This window comes from Telmatherina bonti (assembly GCF_933228915.1).
Source record: "Telmatherina bonti genome assembly, chromosome: 23".
NCBI lineage: Eukaryota > Metazoa > Chordata > Actinopteri > Atheriniformes > Telmatherinidae > Telmatherina > Telmatherina bonti.
In genome coordinates, this window is record NC_136632.1 from 9111130 (window position 1) to 9130858 (window position 19729).

A 19729-nucleotide genomic window follows, 5' to 3' on the forward strand; every position below is an offset into this window, starting at 1 on the left:
AGGATGACTTTACTGAAATATCTGCATATTTTAATGTGCATAGATCATGAAAAGATTCAAGTCGAAACAGCAGCCTTGTAGACAGAGGGATGAAAACCTTTTTTTTCCCCCTTTGTTACGCGAAACAATTCACATAACGTTGTTATTTGTATTTTAATTAACATTATTTTTATTTCTGCAATCAAAAAGTTCAATTTAAATAGGTTTTTATCAATAAATATGACTTTTTTAAGACAAAGTTATGTGACTGTTCTGTCAATTATAATTTATACATTAAGAGTACTGGTAATATAATGTGTCTGGAAGTAGCCACCGCCCACAGTGAAGCAAATCCCTGGTGGTGAGATCACTGCCTGGGAGGTAGTGAAGGGCTTTCATTTGCATATTGAAAAGGCACATACTCAAACAACGAAAGACAGGCTATTTTTTTCCCCACTTAAAGCAGCAGCCAGGTGAAAGAAGACCTCACTCCTTCACAAATGCATCGTGGGTATTGTATTTTTTTTTATATCCCTCAGACTTTACCTCCCAACAGAAGTGAGTTAGCAATTTAAAAAAAAAAAAAAAAAGAAAAGAAAAAGGAAATTGAAAAGACGAAACCCATCCTGTACTTTACGGATTGTGAATAGAGAGCCTGCAGCCTGCCTGCCCCACATACGGTGAATGAATACAAAAGACCCCCCTTCTGTAGGAGCAGTCACTAAGCCACTCTATCTGCACCTCTGCAGCGACAGGCCTCAATGAAGCCATCAGCACACACTCGCGCTTTTCCACACGCACACACAAACACATTACACTGCACGTAACCTCTTTTTTTTTTCCCCTTCAGTCTTCCAACACACAGACCCCATTCCCAAAACCTTACTGCTAATGCATTCCTTTAATCCTCCAGTGCTGGGCAGGAGCAGAGCAGTGAGGGAGATGTGTGGTTGCCGCTGATTTGAATATTTAAATTATTTATTGCCACAGCGTACCGAGACCCAGCACATGCAAAACGGGCGCAAGGGATCTGGGTGGGGGCGAATGGAGCTGTGTACTGGTTTGAAAGTGTTAAATTGATGCCTGAAGGGACAAGAAATCCTTTCCAGTGCTGGTGTTGCATGCTGGTTTTGTGCACTTTTAAGACGTTACATACAAAATCCTTCCAGTGTAAATAAAACTTTCAGTGCTGATTGTTGCGCTTGCATCCTCATTCTTCCTTCTCTCACACTCAGAAATAATGGATCTGCAGAGAAAGTAGGAAGAGAGTTTGTAAACTGAATGAGGTAATGGTGTGGGGTCTTTAGAAATATCAGCAAAGGAAGGGTTCCACTTTAGCGTGTGGCAGCCTGAGAAACACACACACACACACACACACACACACACACACACACACACACACACACACACACACACACACACACACACACACACTTGCTTTTTTTCCCGGCAGAACAATCCTGGGAAATGGGGCTCAAGCGATGACAGGCTTTTGGGTGTGTAGGAAGAAAAAGAAAACCTAAAACAAAACAATAAAAAAAAACAAACAAACCCTAATTCAATGAGCAGTTATTGCTTTGACAGAATCTGCAGGCAGCTCTTTATCTTCTTATTTCCATGCTTTACTGTCAGTCTTTCACGTTGTGCGCTCTCATGGACTGGCAGCGCCATCCATCTCTTTTTTCTTTATGTGCTCAGCTCTGAGTTACAGTCTCCAGACAAAGGAAGTCCCTAACTGGCCCCCTTTTTTGCTCTTTTTTTTTTTTGGGTCCTCTGCTGTGCTGTGGACAAAGAAAGAAATGTCGCTGATGTTAATCAAACCCTGAGAGAGTTTGATCGAATCCTGGGAACACAAAGCTGACGCCTCGGCGCACGTTTCATGTAGGCTCGGCGTTGAGTTTTTCTTGCCTCTGAGGAAAAGACGAGCCGCTCCGGTTGCTCATTGTCTTTCCCTCAGCTGCTTTTAATTGCCTTGTCCACACACACATCAGTAGTTTCGACCATCTTTTGAGTTTCTGAACACAGTAAATGTGCCTTTTATGGTCTGTTTCTGCAGCGTGATTCTAAAATACATTTATGTCGATTTAATCTTGATCTTGGATTTTTTTTTCTTTGTTTTCATTTGTCATGTAAAGTCCTTCATATGCAAGGCATTACGTCAATTACATTCTGTCTGACTGTGAAGCTTCTTAAACTTGTAAAGGACACAGAAGGTTCTTTATTTTAGGTTGTAACATGGTTTCACGAGAAATGCCGGTCTAGCTTTTCCCCAGTTCTGTGCTTGTATCAGCAGGTTCAGACATGACTGAGTTGTTCTCTCGTCAGTCTAAACTGTCCAATACTGATGTTTTTTTTTGCTAATGCAGTAGACAAGGAAACAGCTGGGAAGAAGATAACATATATATAAACACTGTTTTCTCAAAAAGGAAATCATGGTTTTTCTTGTCTTTTTAATGAGACTTTTTTCATTTATCCAGTAGACTTTATATCAGCAAGGAAATCTTCAGTTTAATTCCATTTTTCTTTAGGTAATTTTCTGTTTTTAAGTAGTTTTATGTATTATTTTTTAGATATGCATGATTTATGGCTTTTGTAAGTGTGCAAAGAGTAAAAGTTGCTTTTTTATGCCACTGTCTATGTTTCCTGTTCTATTGTTTCCTCTTTTTTGTGCATCGTGAAGCAAAAATCCAAGATACTTTTTTTTTTGGTATTTTTTAAAGTGACTTGTCTGGTCAAATAAAATGAAATAAAATGAATTAAAATGAATAGAATAAATGTTACACACGGAGCAAGATGAAATTAGTATTAATTTTTTTTTGCTACCTTCAACCCACAATTATGTCATAAACATAACAAGTAAATTAAGAAAATATAAAAATGCTTTTAAAAAAGAAACAAAACTGTGAAATAAAATATAACATTATGAAATAAAATAGAACTGAATTAAATTTCAGGCTAATATTTTAATAAAAATAAGAATAAGAAAAAAAAAAAACATAAAACCCAATAAAAATAAACAATAAAGAAAGATAAAAAAAAAAAAAAAAACCAGTATGAGCAATTAAATTAAATTTCACTACCTTCTGCACACAATTTCTGCTAATGGTACAAATAAACCTTTTCCATACCAGCTAATCTGATGACTTATCAGGTGAACACAGCTACAACACTGACAGTTATAAAAGCGCCGCTTTAAATAAAACAGATCTTTTATTAATGTTACTTTTAACATGATAACCTGACATTTCACATCAAATTGGCTGCAGTCAATAACCTTTATACCTGCTAGAAACAGACAAAAACACTCACTCTGCAGCTCAACAGTTAAATCTCACTTTTGCATGGACAAATTTGAGATATATTTAAAAAGATTTATATTATTTTTGTAAATCCAATAAGTAATGCAATCACACTGAGATGTCAGGTGAAAGTCATTTAAGGTTATCTGCTCATCAGATGGGATTGTCTGCACCTTGGTGTAGTTTTTATATAGTCCTGAAGGCATCGTCTGCGCTCATTCAGCAGCTCAGGGACACAAGCTGTCTCTGGCCTTGAAGGCTCTCAGTGTGTTAAAGGAAACAAAAAGTGAATTTCAGAGCATCAACTTACCAAGTGTTAGACTAAAACACTCCCAGCAATCTTTTAAGCATCATAAATGAATCAAAAGTCAAACTCCTGTTTAAAAAACATGTGGGGAACACCCTTTTATCATCACTTCCCCTTTTCTTTGTTTAGAGGTCTTCTCATTCTCCCCAACCTCTGCTTCCAGCGCACCGTGCCGAGTCAGGGAAATAAAAATCTCAAACATTTCTGTTTTGCCCATTTACTATCTCCCACTGATAAAATTCACTTTTCAAAAACAAAATAAAGTGACGGGAGACAGTCCTGAACAGCCATCCAATTAATCACCCCCCCCCCCCCTTGTCCCTGCGGGAGCATTATTTCTTGCACTCTGAGTGTATACAAATGTTCAGTAATGATCTGCTAATTATGAGACTGTTCTGCAGCCTCAGGGTGTGAGAGCACCTGTCCTTGTGTGCTGTGCAGGTACCTGTGACACGTGTTCATGCTGCGACAGTGCACATGTCTGTTATTAATTAAGCACTCTGCAAACAGTTAATTATATTGCATTTTTTATTATTTACTTAGTAGAATAGATGGGAAATGAGTGAACTGGGGGAATTATAAATGCAAATAGAAAATTGATTGTGTTCAATTTCTTTCTTTAGAATTTTATTGTGAAGAAACATTTTTTTTCTTTTGCCGTTTCAGTCGAGCCATCAAGACCAACCAGGACCTCCTTCCTGAGACTCCGTGGACCAACATCTTGTATGACGACTTCTGGGGGACCCTGCTTACTCACAGCGGCAGCCACAAATCCTTCCGCCCCCTCTGCACCCTCTCCTTCCGTCTTAACTACACCCTGCACGGCCTGCGCCCCTGGGGCTATCACCTGGTCAACATTCTCCTGCACGGCCTGGTCACCGCCCTCGTCACAGCCTTCAGCCGCCTGCTGCTGGGTGGGGGACTCTGGAGCCTCTTGGCAGGCCTCCTTTTCGCCTGTCATCCGGTACACACCGAAGCTGTGGCTGGTGTGGTGGGGAGGGCGGACGTTGGCGCTGCTTTGTTTTTCTTGCTGTCTCTTCTCTGCTACGCTAGACACTGTGGACTCCGAAGGGACCCGCTTGCGGCCTTTCAGAGTACGGGACGTGGCGGAGGCTCAGCCAGCCGATGTTGGGGCTGGATGGTGGGCAGCCTGTGGTGTGCAGCTGCCAGTATGCTGTGGAAGGAGCAGGGGGTGACTGTGCTGGCTGTGTCGGCAGTGTATGACCTCTTTGTGTTCCACAGACTCCGGTTTCGCCAAGCACTTCTTCTACTGTTAGGAAAGGTAAATGAAGGCATGCTCCTGATTTGTGTGTGTGTGTGTGTGTGTGTGTATTCTTGGCATCCCCAGTTTCCTCTTCCTTCCATAAAAGGTGAACTTGAGTCTCAGCAGGCTGTTAATTGTTCCTGTATGTTAGATGAGTGTGTGTACTTTACATGGTTTTGTTTGTGTGTAAATTGTGTTTGCCTTTCATTTAAGAGAGTAACTAGGAGAGTGTTTTGCTTGTGCAAAAAACCACAGATGGTGCATAAAAAATAAGCTTTTCTGATTTGATCCAGCTGAACAGGAAGATAATGTATGTAGAAAGGGAAGTTTTCCACTTCCTCAGAGTTGCCACCAACTTCTATTTGCAACAGTAAACAGACACACACTGAGGCAAGGAAATCTAAATTAGGATCTTAGCCGCAGTTTGTGTGTGTGTGTGTGTGTGTGTGTTTGTGTGTGTGCATTTAAGAAAACAGGAGTTGGTAGAATAAGCTATTCTCTGGATGATTTGCCTTCTTATTAGGTTACACCAAGTTTGTGCAGAAAAAACAAAAACACACACTTCTAAGGTATGCTGTTTGGCTCATTTGTCCAGTAAACTGGCCAAAAAATACACAAATGTTGACGCACATCCTTACATGCCATGTGCTTCCACTGCAGGCGAGCTCTGCAGGGCTCCGCTTTCCCCTTCCAAATGCAAGTTATTTGAGGAGGACAACCTTGATGCAGTGACTCATCTGTTTATGGGGAGTTGTATTTGAGTGGAAAGCTTCCTCACACAGGCATTCCACGTTTGATTAGAGAAACAGCTCCTCAGCCAACATGATGACCCTCATAAAATGCATAACTAGCGTGATAAAAAGTCCCCTTGGGTTTACAGAGCAAGGACAGTCTGGGTCTGAGTGTGCAAGAGTGTCTTTTTATAGAGGATTCTGCATGTGGGAACGCCTATAATTACCTTGTTTGCTGCAAGCTTTGGGCACGTGTAACCTTGTGCAGCAGGGCACAAACATCTTGAAATGACGTTTGGTCTGCAAGAGTGTGAAGCTTCACCGAGCTTGTCAGGCAGCTTCTCTTGTATTTATCCCACAGAATGATTATCACCGATAGTCTTCACAGTGAGTGGTCCAGAGAGATCAGAAAGGTGAGACAGAAAGAGTTACAGTATGTGATTTTTCGAAGCTATGCTTGGCAGGAGTAACTCAGGCCCATATGCTTTCTCAACTACCAGACCCCAACAGATACGACACCTGTCTTTCAGATTTTACCGGGTGAAACTTTCACAGCTGCTGCCACTTAAAACTCCATTAGCAGTTTTTGGTGATACTAAATAGTAATGAATAAGGACTTTTGAATTGTCATTTAACTTTTATTTATCTTCTATATTCAACGGTTTTGTTTTGACACCTGATAGGAATGGATGTATACTGCCATTTAGTTCTGCTTTGCATGAATAGCACCAATTCACAACAGTCATCTCAAGATACAGTCCAAAATATGGTCGTCCAATTAAACAAATTCATTCCATGAACCACATTCGTGTAATTTATGGTATTTATGGTTCAAATAAGGTGATTCATAAAAATAACTGAGCACTGAAGAAACCAGTAGCGCTTAGGTTTGATTGGGTCTTCCATCCTGAGCATTGATAGGGCAGTGGTTGACAGGGAAGAGGAAAAAAACTCTTAACAGGAAGGAAAACCTCAAGCAGAACCAGACACTGGAAGGGTAGCCGTCTGACTTGACCAGTTGAAGGTGAACAGGACTTAAGGAGTCACCAAGCACTGCAACTAAAAGCCAGGACCACCTTCAGAGAGCAAAAAAGAGAGGCGCAAGTTTTATCCATTTGTACATGGAGAACAGAGAAAAATGCAGGGCAGTGTTCAGCGCGTCATGGGGTGTCCCAAGCGGTCTAAAAACCCATTTATGCTTTCTTTACATAAATGGGTGCATCTGTTTCAAGTGACATGCATTCCCACTCTCATACTGAAATACTTATTTTACGTTGAGATAGAAATACTAGTTCACCCACTACTGAGCAGGGCTTGGTTCAAAGTTCACCTCCATGTTTTAACAGTACATTAAAAAACATAAAAAATTGAAGAATATAACAAAGTTAAACAAAATTAGTTATTTGCTTTCTCCTAAACTACTTCTGCGCCTTTCGGGTGTATTTTAGTTGTCTGTTTCTGTCTTCTTTGCTGGTTTGATCCCTTGCTGGTTGTGTTAGCTATACCACTCAACAGCAGTGTTACTCCATATTCTGCATCAAGTTAGGGATACCTAAGCCTCTTGAAAACACAAGTAACCAATGCAGAAGATTGACAAAAATTTGTTTGCATATCTGTCTTCTGGATCGAGCCTAAAAGGTTCTTAAGCCTCGAACATTATAACTAAAGGAATGGCTCAGGGTCACCCGAGCCAGCCTTAACTAAAGGTTTTATCAAATGGAAATGTTTTAAACCTGATCTGATGCCTCACCATGGCATCTGCTGTTTCCAAGTCATCATGACTTGGAAACAAGTCATTTACTGTAGACTCTGGATCAAACTGTGTGGTGCTGTCAGATTCAACTCTGATGGAGTACAAACATAAAGAAACATGCAGGGTCAAAGACAACAAGTGTCAAAAAGTTCTTTGTGAAACCCCTTTAAGAAAGTAATCAAGAGATCCAATGCAACCTTTGTCAGTAAAGCTAGCAAATCGTAAATCTGTCACAACCACACAGCTATTTAGTGAAGTAGCCAAAAGAAGGTGCACAGAGCAAATGGCAAACCTCATCTCAAAGATAATAGCCATAGATGTGTTTCTGTCAGTCTTGTTGAAAGTAAAGGTGTTTAAAAGTTAATAATTTGCCATGGTTAGGGGTCCAATCAAGAAACTCCATCAGCACAAGGAGAAACTGAAACTCTGATGATGCTCTGGGCGAGCTGTCCAATCAGAAGAAAAGTTAACTCTCACCAGACATCACAAGCTGCTTTACCCAACTGAATCATCACATTATTTCTTAGAAATAAACTGGAAAACTGGTTTTCTGCAGACCAAAGCCATGACTGAGCAGCATACTGCTGGAAGACTCTGAAACATGCTCTGCACAGTAACTGAACACGGAAAGACTGAATGGAAAACTAAAAGCATGAGTGTGGGACAATGCTATTGACACAGCATTACCCAGTACTGAACACCAGCCGAGTTGGGCTTTCAAAGGTTAAAATAATTCTCAGTGATTATGATTAGCATTTGGCATTAAATGTCCATCTCTACTCCTAAACTGTTAAGGTATTAAAACAAGAAAACTGCCCATTCTTTGTGTTTTGCCAGTCAGATGCTACTTCTGGTAGTTTGAGAAGCAGGTCTTACATAAGAGTTTGATTTGTGAACGCTACATGTTCACTCATGGAGATTATTTAATTTTTCTTATGGTGGCTCTCTCATGTCGTCTTTTATGTGTTTCCCACACTATTTGGGGAAATAATTTATACAAGAATAAGGAAAAGGGCTTTGGAGAACTTTTGAATTCACTTAAGAAACCCTGACCTCTCTTTTAGGTGTTCCAATGTTGTATTTTTTTCTTGTGCAAACAAAATGAATATGCAGCCATGGCAACAAAACCACAACCTGACAAACATCAGGAACGTCTCGTTTTGGTCTGTTACATTTTGGTCTGACAGATTTCATCATTCTGCTTAGAAGCCGTTAAGGAAGGTTGAATTTCCTTGTATTCATCACACAGTGGAATTGGTAACATCATCAGGTCCCTCCACCTCTGCCCAGACACAATAAACCTGGCCAGTATCCCTGTGGCAGCCTGTCAGATCCCAATGCCCACCCTCCTCCAGCGCCTCCCACCACTGCTGCTGGCACATCTGGCTCATTTATCACTCTGGCAGTGCCCTCCTCTACTGCCCCAGTCCCAATTATCTTGGCAGGGAGCTCTTTACGTGCTGGGGCAGCCATTGGGACAATCATTTTCTCGATTATGAGCCAGACATCTCAGGACGCTTGGGAAAACAAAACAGAGTGGGATATTGGGCGACAGAGTGAGCAAAACAGAAGGAAACTATGCCCTTACTTCCTTTCCTTTATCTCTTGTTAGCCTGTCGCTGATAATGCCCTGACTGCTCTATGGGAATGGAGGACTTGAGTCACCTTTTTCTGTTATACCACTGAGATTTGATCAGTTGTTTATGAATTGGAGAGATAGTCGAGATTATATTTTCTCCTCAATTTTATTTTATATTTTACCCAAAAGACTGGAAAGCATGGCGTCATCCAACTTCTGCACCCATAAATAGGGGAATGCAGATTTTCTGCAGCATACAGATGAGACAGATGTGTTCCCACCAGCACACTAATCCCACTAATTAGACCGAGATGAGATTTCAATGAGACAAGTTAAGATGGTGGTGGAGTTAAAAAGTGATGGAGACGAAGGAAAGAGTGGTGCTAGCACTACGGTCTGTTGAGAAAGCAAAACAAGTCGCATATCCAAGGATAATAAGAACATAACGCCCTTGTTCATTGCACTTGTCGTATGTGAGTGGCAAACAACAAAAAAGTGATGATTAATGAGGCTCCAGGCTTTAGACAGAGCCCAGGAAAACGGTTTGGTTTTGTTTGTGTTGTCTCTGTCAATCCTGCAACATAAGTTTTGTTTGGATGAGTTGTTTAAATTAGCTATTTATTGTATGGGAATTACCAGACTTAAAGACACAGACGTCAAGACATCAGTCATTATCTTTTTTTCACTTGACATCTTGCATGTTAAGCTCTAATTTTACGGTGAGACGTTAAAACAGCTTTTTCTTTAAAAAAAAAAAATAAAAAAAATAATTTCATCTTCAGATCTCTACCTGTTACTGTAGTTTTAAAAATGACATACTGTGTTTTAGCCAAGCTGCATGGACATTGAGGGGATTTGATGGCGTCCTTAGCAGTTTGCAGCTTAACTATCATGGATGAATCCTCATTTGTCTCCATGAGTGCTGCAGACACGGAGATAAAGTTCAGTGGAACCAGCCGACGACTTGATGAATGTTGGGCCAATTATCCTGCAGCAGAGGCATTCGTCTGTGAAATGATCTCTGATGCGAGATCTGCATTCATGCTCTTTATTTAGCTGGTGCTCCTGGATGACAGCAAGTCAACCACAGTTGCGTATTCTTCTTCCTCAGTGTTTCATGTCTTATTAGGTTAATTATCTTCACTATATTGATTTTTTTAGCAGGGCTTAGTTCAAGCCACGCTTCATGAGGCTTTGTATTTCATTCTTATTCTTAAAGAAATTACCAAAGCTAATGGTTCTGCTGTGTAAAATTATTCTCTTTTTCACTTGTAGTTTCTGGGACTTAAACAGACTACAGTACTGCTTACCTTTGCTAAGGCTAATTAAAAAAAAAAAATTTGGATCAAGATTTAATGAAGGTAATAATTTTTAAGTTAAGCCACACACTCCTTTCAATTTCCATATTTATTTATTTATTAGGACAAATATGCTAAAATTCTTATGACAGAAATTTCTAAGCAATAAGCTGCTTCTCTATTGGTAACATAGTTTTAATCCTGAAGCTTTAACAATGATGTTGCTAATGTATTGATTGTTACTGGCTAATGAGACATTAGCCAATTAGCCAAGGGGAATAAGAAAAGGGCAAAAGTGGGTAGAAAAGGATGAATACAAAGATTCTAAAGATGGAAAGCAACAGCAGCAACTTTACAATCAAAAACCAAACAGAAGCTGCGTTTCCATTACACTTATACTTGTGCAAAATCTAAATATTGCAAAAAAAAAAATATATCGCAATAAAAAATGCTCATGGAAACACCTACATTTTGAAAAAAAAAAAACCTCAAATTTCACAGAAGTTTTTACCCTCTCATGAGGTGGCTTTTGAGATGTTTCAGTATCGAAGTATATTGCATAACTATAAAAGAAACACTTTTTTTTGCATTTACATGTCCCCGGACGTGACATGGGGGTCATGTGACCAGTTCATTTCTGGTAAAGATGGTGTGGTATGAAACTAATGACAGCAATTTCAGAGTTTTACATTGAATTAAAAAAGAAAATGAGAAAGAATGGCTTTGAAAAGCCATGGCAAATTCTTCACAGCAAGTAGAAAACCCCAAAATAACCTGAGGTGTCTACCTTGCAGTAGCCGCAATTCTGATGCATACGTTAAACACCATTCAATAGAAATACCTCAAAACTTACAAATATCACTTTTATGTGTGGAAAAAATAAACATATCAAATGCAGTGAGAGAAACCAGTGCTTGGTCTGTGGAAATGGTTTCTCACCATGTTTATTAGGGGTGTGACGATATGCTTTTGTCCTGATTCAATTCGGATTTTTTGGGTGCCGATTCAATTTAAATTGAGATTCTATCGATTCTCCAATATGCTGATTTTTGTAGATTAAAAAACAAACAAAAAAAAAAGTATAAAACTTTTTTTTTTTTTGCTCGTCATTTTTCTTCATGTCAAAGAGGAAAAAACAACACAGTAGCCAGACCATCATTCTGCTGCTATGATGCCCAAGAAGAAACGTAAAAAGATCAATAAAAACAATAAAAATGGAATAAATTTTATAAAGCATTCATTTTATTTATTTGAATAAAAAAAAAAGATTTTTTAAATTTAAAAAAAAAAAAAATCGATTTTGAAATTGTAAAGAAAAAAATCCCAATTTCCGATTTTTCGATTTTGACTTTTTCAACCCTAATGTTTATCAGCTAGCTAACATGGCAGCTGAAATTGTTATTTGACCTTTTTATAAAAGAAGTTGTGTAGTGTATCATAATACAGATTAAGATCACACAGGCAGGCTTGATCTGAATAATCTTTAGACAATTAATCTGTATGGTTTGAGTTTTAAAAACCTGCCTTAGCTGTGTGTATAAGATCAGAAAAGGTTTGTTTACTTGCAGAATGTAAGCTTAAGTACGCAAATGATTTTTCTAACAGAGTTTTCAGCTACACCTAAGTAAAGACCAATACTGATTAGCAGTTAAGACACTTAAAGTAGCATGGTGTAAAGTTTCTCAATTTTGTTCAAATTTGGGACAAATGACATGTAAATAAAGGTGACACAAAGCTTATAATTAGCCTAAATTATGTCAGCTTCTCATTAAATTCTTTAGTAACTACGTTAAAATTGCAGCTAAAAGTCAGTCTGATGCATGACATTTCATCAACCACATAAAGGAACCTTGTGTTTTTACAGAGCGCCCATCGAATCTTATCCCACTACATTATTCAAACAGGAAGCTCCTAAAACATCAAGTTAACCCAGATGGCACCTTTTCTTTGATCAGCCATTAGCATGTAGGGCGTGCAAAAGTGCAACCTTTGACCCATCTCATTACAGGTCTTTGCCAGCAGCATAGAACAGCTTTCAAGAAGACAGCTATGAGGATAATTGGGTTACTCTATCAAAGTCATCCCTTTTCAGTGCTAGCCATCCTGCAGTCTGATGACTTGGCAGACTTGTGCCAAGTCAGCACAATCCAAAACACATTAGAGAGCTGGAAAAAGAACTGGATGCGTGCCACTTTGTGCTTTTCAGCACAACCTCACACGTCAGTGCTAATTTCTTGAATGTGAGCACCGCTGGAGAAACGATGTCCAAAACACTGAAGGGCTTTGCCTGTGGAAGATATTACTTAGTTTTGTCAGTATTTTGGATCTACTTAGATCACTATGGCCATTTAGCATCATTTTCAAACCATACACAAGAAAACAAGATGAGATTTTTAAACTTTAACAATAAAAGCAATAACAAGACAAAAAAAAAAACCTGCTCTATGATCACACCAGTATGTTGGAAAAGTTATGAGGAGTTTTAATTGGATGTGACTTTAACTAGAAAAGTCCGGAAGACTGCACCCCTGCTGTGTTGCATCATCCCACAACAGCTTTAAACGGTAAACGCATGAAGTCAGGCATAGCCCTCTTTTCCTTCTGACATGCTTTCAACATTCTGCATGCTACGGTGTCAACAGGAAGACCACACACTTCTGGGATTAATAAAATGTGGGCTAATAATGAATGTCACATAAGATGAAGGCTTGGGAGCTAACACTGTGCGTTTTTGTTTGGAGAGAATCAGAGATGAAGAATTCAGGAGAAAAGGCGGATAAAAAGCTGAAGTTTTAATGGGGAATACCTTAAAATCAATGCCAAATTTTTAGGACAGTTTCCATAGTGAATAATATGGTAATATGTGGACTCGATTTATAGCTTCAAAGACTTGATATAAATAAGATGATAGTTGACAGTTGGCTGAGGATTAAGCCAGCTGTCATGAAGACTAATCAGGCTTATTTGGATCCACTCCCAAAGAAATTAGACTAAAGCTAATGAAATCCAAAATATTGAATCCTCATTGAAACTTGTGGTTTGGTTTTTTTTTTTTTTTATAAATCCCCTTCCTAATTGCCTTCCTAGTCCATTTTCTTATTGAAAACAAGCAGAAATAATTTAAAAAGGTAAATTACTATATTTAGCTGAAACTGTAAAAGCAAAGCCATGTATCAGACTGTTTATATTAACAAGTATTCTAGTATTTTCAAATCCTTCTTATCAAATAATTTTGAAATATTCACCAACTGAGCCATGCATTAAATCTGAGTACTTTTGAAAGGATCAAGCACTGTGAGTTAGTCATGACTATGTCAGATTATTTTTTTTAAATGTGCCCTAAAATACTTCCTCTACTGTTACAATTTCACACCAACATGTAGCCAATAAATTAATATATATTGGCTCATCTTTTTCCACGTAACCTGCCCGGTTTGGACATTTTTTTTCCACACTCTCAATGCACACTTTTGAACACACTGACACCATTGCGCTGGAGTCAACAAATCAACAAATAAAGCTCCAGTCTCACTTACTGGAAATGGCAACATCATGTGACTAGCGTTAGCTGCCACTTTTTGACATTTTTTATATTTTTTTGGACCACTAACAGAACATTTAGAGCCGTTGTAAAAATAGCTGTTTAACTGGTGAAAAAACCAAAGAGTGAACATCACAACTTATGCACATGTATGATTAAAAAAAAAAAAAAAAAAAAAAAAAAAAAGGCCTGTTGCTAATGCTTCTTAGCTAGCTAAGTAGCAAATTATTATATTAACTCACTTTATCAGGAGAATTTAAAATGAAATCAGCATCAGAGACTGAAATTCATTCATTCATTCATTCATTATCCGAACCGCTCAGTCCGATGAAGGGTCGCGGTGAAGCTGGAGCCTATCCCAGCAGTCTTTGGGTGAAAGGTGGGGTACACCCTGGACAGCTTGCCAGTCCATCGCAGCGGAGTATAAAATATATTAGCAAAAATAAACTAAACTTTGTTTAGTTTTTTTTTTGTTTTTTTTTTTTTTAAATTATTAACTTTCCAGTATATTGTAAACTCCACCCACCAATGCTCAACATGCTACAATATTTTTGTATAGAAAAAAAGATGTGGCTTTTTATTAAACACAACTGCTTCTCATCACCTTAATTGCTGCTGTCTTAGATGCACACTTTTGTCGCAGAACAATCGTTAAAGCAATAGGTCACACCTGAGAGTGTGTATTGAAAATAAAATTTTAAGTTATTAGCAGTGTTTGAATGATCTAATTCTCAATAGATAGATATAGATATAAGCAAAAATGATTTAATAGATAATACTAAGGTTAGTAGTTTGGAATCACAGGAGGATCACAGGAAGGCAAAGCCTATGTAGACAAATCAATAAATCAGCAGAGAAGCAGAAAAGTAAAATGAACTTTTCAGAGTAATTAAAACCTGCAGATTTGAAGGAAACTGACTCCTAAAAAAAGAAAAAGAAAGTCTATAGAGGATCTAGTAAGACTCTTGAGTGGAGAGAGCCAATTACACCACACTTCAGCAGTATTGGTTACAAATCTATTAACCATTCCTTTTCATGCTTAGCCAACCTGTTGGCTGTGAAACAGACTAATTAGGACACTCCCGTCAAGCTGACTACGACTTGCTGGTGAGTTTGTGAATTCACACCCATGAAGAGCAGAGCCAGTTTGCTGCTGGAGTCCTGTGTATGTGATTGATCGCAAAGTCAATTAAAGAACGATTTTGAAACGGACAAGAAGGCTCAGAGCAGAATGAAGCTCATTTACCTAAACACCACAAATTACTTTGGCCGGAATAGGCTTATCTTCCAATACCAAGCCGAATTGGATTTCTCAGACAGTTTCCTCCCTTGACAGGCAATATGGGCTCATCCATCAATAACCACATCCCCCTTTTTGTGTTGAGGACACTCTATTATCCTTTATGTGCCACCTGTGAGCCTTTAAATCAATATTTCTTTTCTTTCTTTCACAGTCAGTTCTTCACTGCATCAGAAATGTTGAACTCCTACCACTGGCTCTTTTCCATCTAATTATTGACACGTAGCTTTCTGGAATTCTTCAAAGATACTGCCAGCTTTAAATGACTTCTCTGAAGAACTTACTTTTCCCTCCCAGATCTATTGAAATGAACCACTAATCTGGCACAAACACATCAAGCAAGTCTTTTCTAATCCTGGTACAGGGTAGATGTTTTTCTCCTTGGTGCAGGTATGAGCTTATTGAAGAAATGAAGGAAATTCATTTCCAATTTGTTGTTTGAATAAAGCACAGCAGATTATAGTTAACACATTTTATGATCAAGTAAAAAGCAAAAAAAATCAGAAAGTACGCTGGAAAATAATGGAGATTTGGGAGGCTGTGATAATTATAATTTTAGATCAAAGCCAATTGTAAAAAACACAACTAGGACACAACTATGCAAACTTCTCTTGCTCTGGACAATGATGACACTACACTGTATAAACGGCAGTGGGCTCCCCTAAGACAGGTTCAGATAGTTCGTTACACCGGTGCTTGGAAAAAGAATAAATGAGCTCAGCAAAAAGGACGTGAGCGGAATCTCTGAAGATCAGCAATCATGTTATTATGTTGTGTTTTGACTACCAGGGTGGGAGAAATGTGAATAAGTACATTTGGGACTCAGCTGCACCAGGTTGTCTGCCAATAAATCTTTTTCTTATTGATGAATTTTTAATTGATGTTAAATCATATTAACTTGGGGAAAACAGTCTAGAATAAATTCAAGCAATAACTGATCAAATAAACATAATTTTGCCCGACACCAGATTTAATCGACAAAGGAGACGAGGCGTCTCAGTCTGGGTGCGGAACAGAGGTGAAAACTAACTGCAGCTGGGAGGAACTGCAGCGTGAGGACAGGTGTGGTGCTGAAATAAGCTCCCATGGTGTGAAAATCATTCATTCATGACAGGGGTGCTTATTTCCACATGGAGACCAGACCTCCTGTAACTGCTTTAGGAGGAGCTTATGGAAGCAAGGCTGCTCATTGGGAAAAATTAAAACTAAAGATGGGATTTATGGCCTTTTGAAGCGATCTGGATCTTAATGAGCTCCACGCTTTGACAGTGAGATCATTTGTTTGGATTTTCCCTCACCAAATAAACTTTGTGATCCAACAAAAACTAAACTAACTTTCATGCAAAACAACTTTGCTTCAAAACTTTCCGCATTAGAATATTTTAGTAATGCAAAAACCTTCACAAAATATAAAAAGGAAAGATTAATCAATTTAGGAAAAATCTAAAAATAGAATCAACCTGAACATCGATGGAAATTTTAGTAAATGTTTTAGATAAAGCTCAGTGTTAGCTTCTGAGGTGTTAAATGCATTCACATGAATGTGACTCCCATGATGATTCATGGATAAAAAAAAAAAGTTGCTAGAGGGTTCTGAATAACTGCTGCACAGACAGTGAGTGACAAAGTTGTCAAGCTGTGTCCGCTGCAGGGTCTACATTGACAATTTGCCCAAAATTTGAAGAGGGGTCTGCCTGCAGAGCTCCACTGTGGGGACCGTTCCAGTGCAGGCTCCACTTTCAGGCCACCTCCACCACAGGGCAGGAAGAAGCTAACTTTCACACATCCACCCCTCCCTCACCCAACACCATCTGAGAAGCGATTAGACGGAGAACGTTTGCTAACCACCTATAAAACTTAAACAGAAGAAGAAAAAATCAAAGAAAAAGGTAAAAATAAATGTTTGACATTGAATATGATGAAACGCAAAACTCCACTGAGGTCACTGAAACCAAACAAAAATATAGATTTATATGATATACATATTTGGTGTGTTAGATTCTCCAGTATGTGGTCATGTTATATCATCATTAGTAAAAACACAACACAAACATAAATATCTTAAGTCTTACTATTACATTTTTCAACACTAAACAGCTGTATTATACATTGTTAGCAATATATTCCATATTAAAATGGCAGACTATTGATTGAAAAGTATATTTTTATGAGGACAGGAGACCTTTTGCTTGTTTGACCAATGCATTTATTATTTAAAACGTGATTCAGAAGGCAACACAGTGGTTATACCACACCATTGGCTTGTTTGCATTTTATTTTGAAAATGTTTCCATGCAGCTCCAGAATGCATCTTATTTCACATGGTGGTGGGCTAAACCAGAACCGTCCTCCCAGTGGAGCTCTGCACTTGGCATTCAGTACGTGACAAAATAGCAAATCGTAATATGGAAGAATTATTTTAACATTAATTTAAAATCACTGTTTTTTGTGATTGATTTAGATTTTGTCTCCAAACTAACAGAAATTTTGCACAGACCTATCTCTTAGTTATGCACCGGCACAACTAGTTGTATGAATCCTTTTTACTTTCTGTGTGCGTGTATGACGTTGTACTACTACTACGGACGGAGCTTATACCTTTTCAAAGATTTACAAAAGCCCATTAGTTTTACCTCCAGGTATCACACTGCAAGGTGACTAACTGAAATCATGCTTTGCTATTAATGCTCTTATGAGATATAAACAGCCTCAACATACCAACACTATAAGCTCTAAGCTGATTACCAGTCACACTTACTGCAAACCCTGTCAAGCAAGACGACTTTCCAGAAAAGCCTCAGATCAGTCCCAGCCAGCAGTCAGGCCTCAAATGTACTTCAAAGTTGACCACAGCTAGGTTCAGACCGAGTGTGGGTTACTAATATGTGGAAAGTTATTGAAGTGTTTTGATTTCTCCTTTCTCTTTCATTTTAGACTGTGGGATTTTCCCCTGTTATCCTTTCATAAAAACCTCCTTGACACTCAAGAATTTATTGGCAAACCAAATGTGAAATTCAATAATCTTTCACTGCACTGAGGATACACATGCTTGATTTGATGTGATTGCATTCAGTCAACGTGAGTGCCGCTGCAGCTGTCCAAAAGTTTCTTTCACCAGTCCGAGTTTGTCACTTTTTTTTCATGTTGTGGTTCAAGCCCCAAAGAGATTCCAGAGATTACCTCATTTCCTACTTTTTTCTCCATATCGTAGCAATGAATTAATAAATTTAGGGCTTTGACAAGGTTTTATTTGCCAAATGAGGGTTTATGTGTGAGTGCACAATGACTTTTGCTGAGATCTTTTATCACATTGGGAGAGATTTATATCTTTGCTTGCTGTCCACAGGTGGAAAATAAATTCCTCTGATCATTTCTGTTGCGATTGTCAAAGATTTTTTATAAGATAAAAGCAAGTAGCTGAATGCAGAGTACCTCATGTGCTTTGGGGGAAATGCAGAAGTGTGTGGCTTTGACCTAAATGCTGATTTTATTGTTATTTTAGCTTTTAATTCCCCCTGTCTTCCAGAAAAAGAACATCAGCGTTTTGCTGAGTCTCGCCGTGCTGGCTTCCTGGGGAGTGATTCTGCTGTCAGCTCGTCTCTACTGGATGGGAAATAAGCCTCCCAACTTCTCCAACTCCGACAACCCAGCAGCTGACTCGCCATATTTTCTCACTCGAACGCTGACGTTCCTCCACCTTCCCGCCGCCAACGCCTGGCTCCTTCTCTGCCCCGACAAGCTCAGTTTTGACTGGTCCATGGATGCAGTTCCCTTGGTCAGGTCCTTGGCTGACTGGAGGAACTTTCACACTGTTGCCTTTTATGTTGGATTCATCCTTTTGGCTGCGTTTGGCCTTCGAGGTCCTGCTTCCATAGAGAAGGAGACGGCTGGGAAATCCTGTGTAACAAATGGGAAATCTATTACAAATGGGAATGGCTACCATGCCCCTGACACAAACCATAACACAGAGCAGGGTTTGCCAAAGACCACTCTGAACGGGTCAGCTGGGCTCCACCACTGCTCTCCACAGACAGCCCTGCCTCCTACAGAAAGCTTGGTGCTGTTTGCATTAGGCATCCTGGCACTGCCTTTCATCCCAGCCACCAACGTGTTCTTTTATGTGGGATTTGTGATTGCAGAAAGAGTACTTTACATTCCCAGTATAGGCTTTTGCATACTGGTTTCTGCAGGTGCAAGGACCTTGTATGTGAAACTAAGGACTAGAAGCTGCAGGGCGGTAATGTTGTGCCTCTGCATGGCGTTAGTGCTGCTGTTTGGGATCAGAACTGTTCAAAGGAACAAAGACTGGAGCAACGAGGAAAATCTCTACAAGTCTGGGATTAATGTGAATCCTGCAAAAGGTGAGATGATGCCGTTCATTATTAGATCTGAAGTTTTTAAGAGTTTATTTTATACAATTTGGAGTTCATCCTAGATTTTATTTTTCCACTAGATCTGTGGAGCACTTTTTGAGTTTTTAAGTGAATACCTACATTGTGCTTTTCTTTTATGTAACTTTTGATTGACGCATGTCTCCTGCAGCCTGGGGAAACTTGGGGAATGTATTAAAGAACCAAGGCAAGATGGCAGAGGCGGAGGAGGCATACAGGAACTCTCTGCACTACCGAGGAAACATGGCTGACATGCTGTATAACTTGTGAGTATTAACGACGGCCGT

General features: G+C 39.0%; 1 protein-coding gene across 1 annotated transcript in view; it reads left to right on the top strand.

The window, feature by feature from the left end:
• Nucleotides 1–19729, top strand: part of LOC306773602 (protein O-mannosyl-transferase TMTC2-like) — a 69666-nt gene that overhangs the window by 31640 nt on the left and 18297 nt on the right. Inside the window, exons 2-4 of the mRNA XM_079263467.1 lie at nt 4252–4867; nt 18578–19412; nt 19594–19708. Of these exons, the coding sequence (XP_079119593.1) occupies nt 4252–4867; nt 18578–19412; nt 19594–19708 (1566 nt within the window). The remainder of the gene's footprint in view (nt 1–4251; nt 4868–18577; nt 19413–19593; nt 19709–19729) is intronic.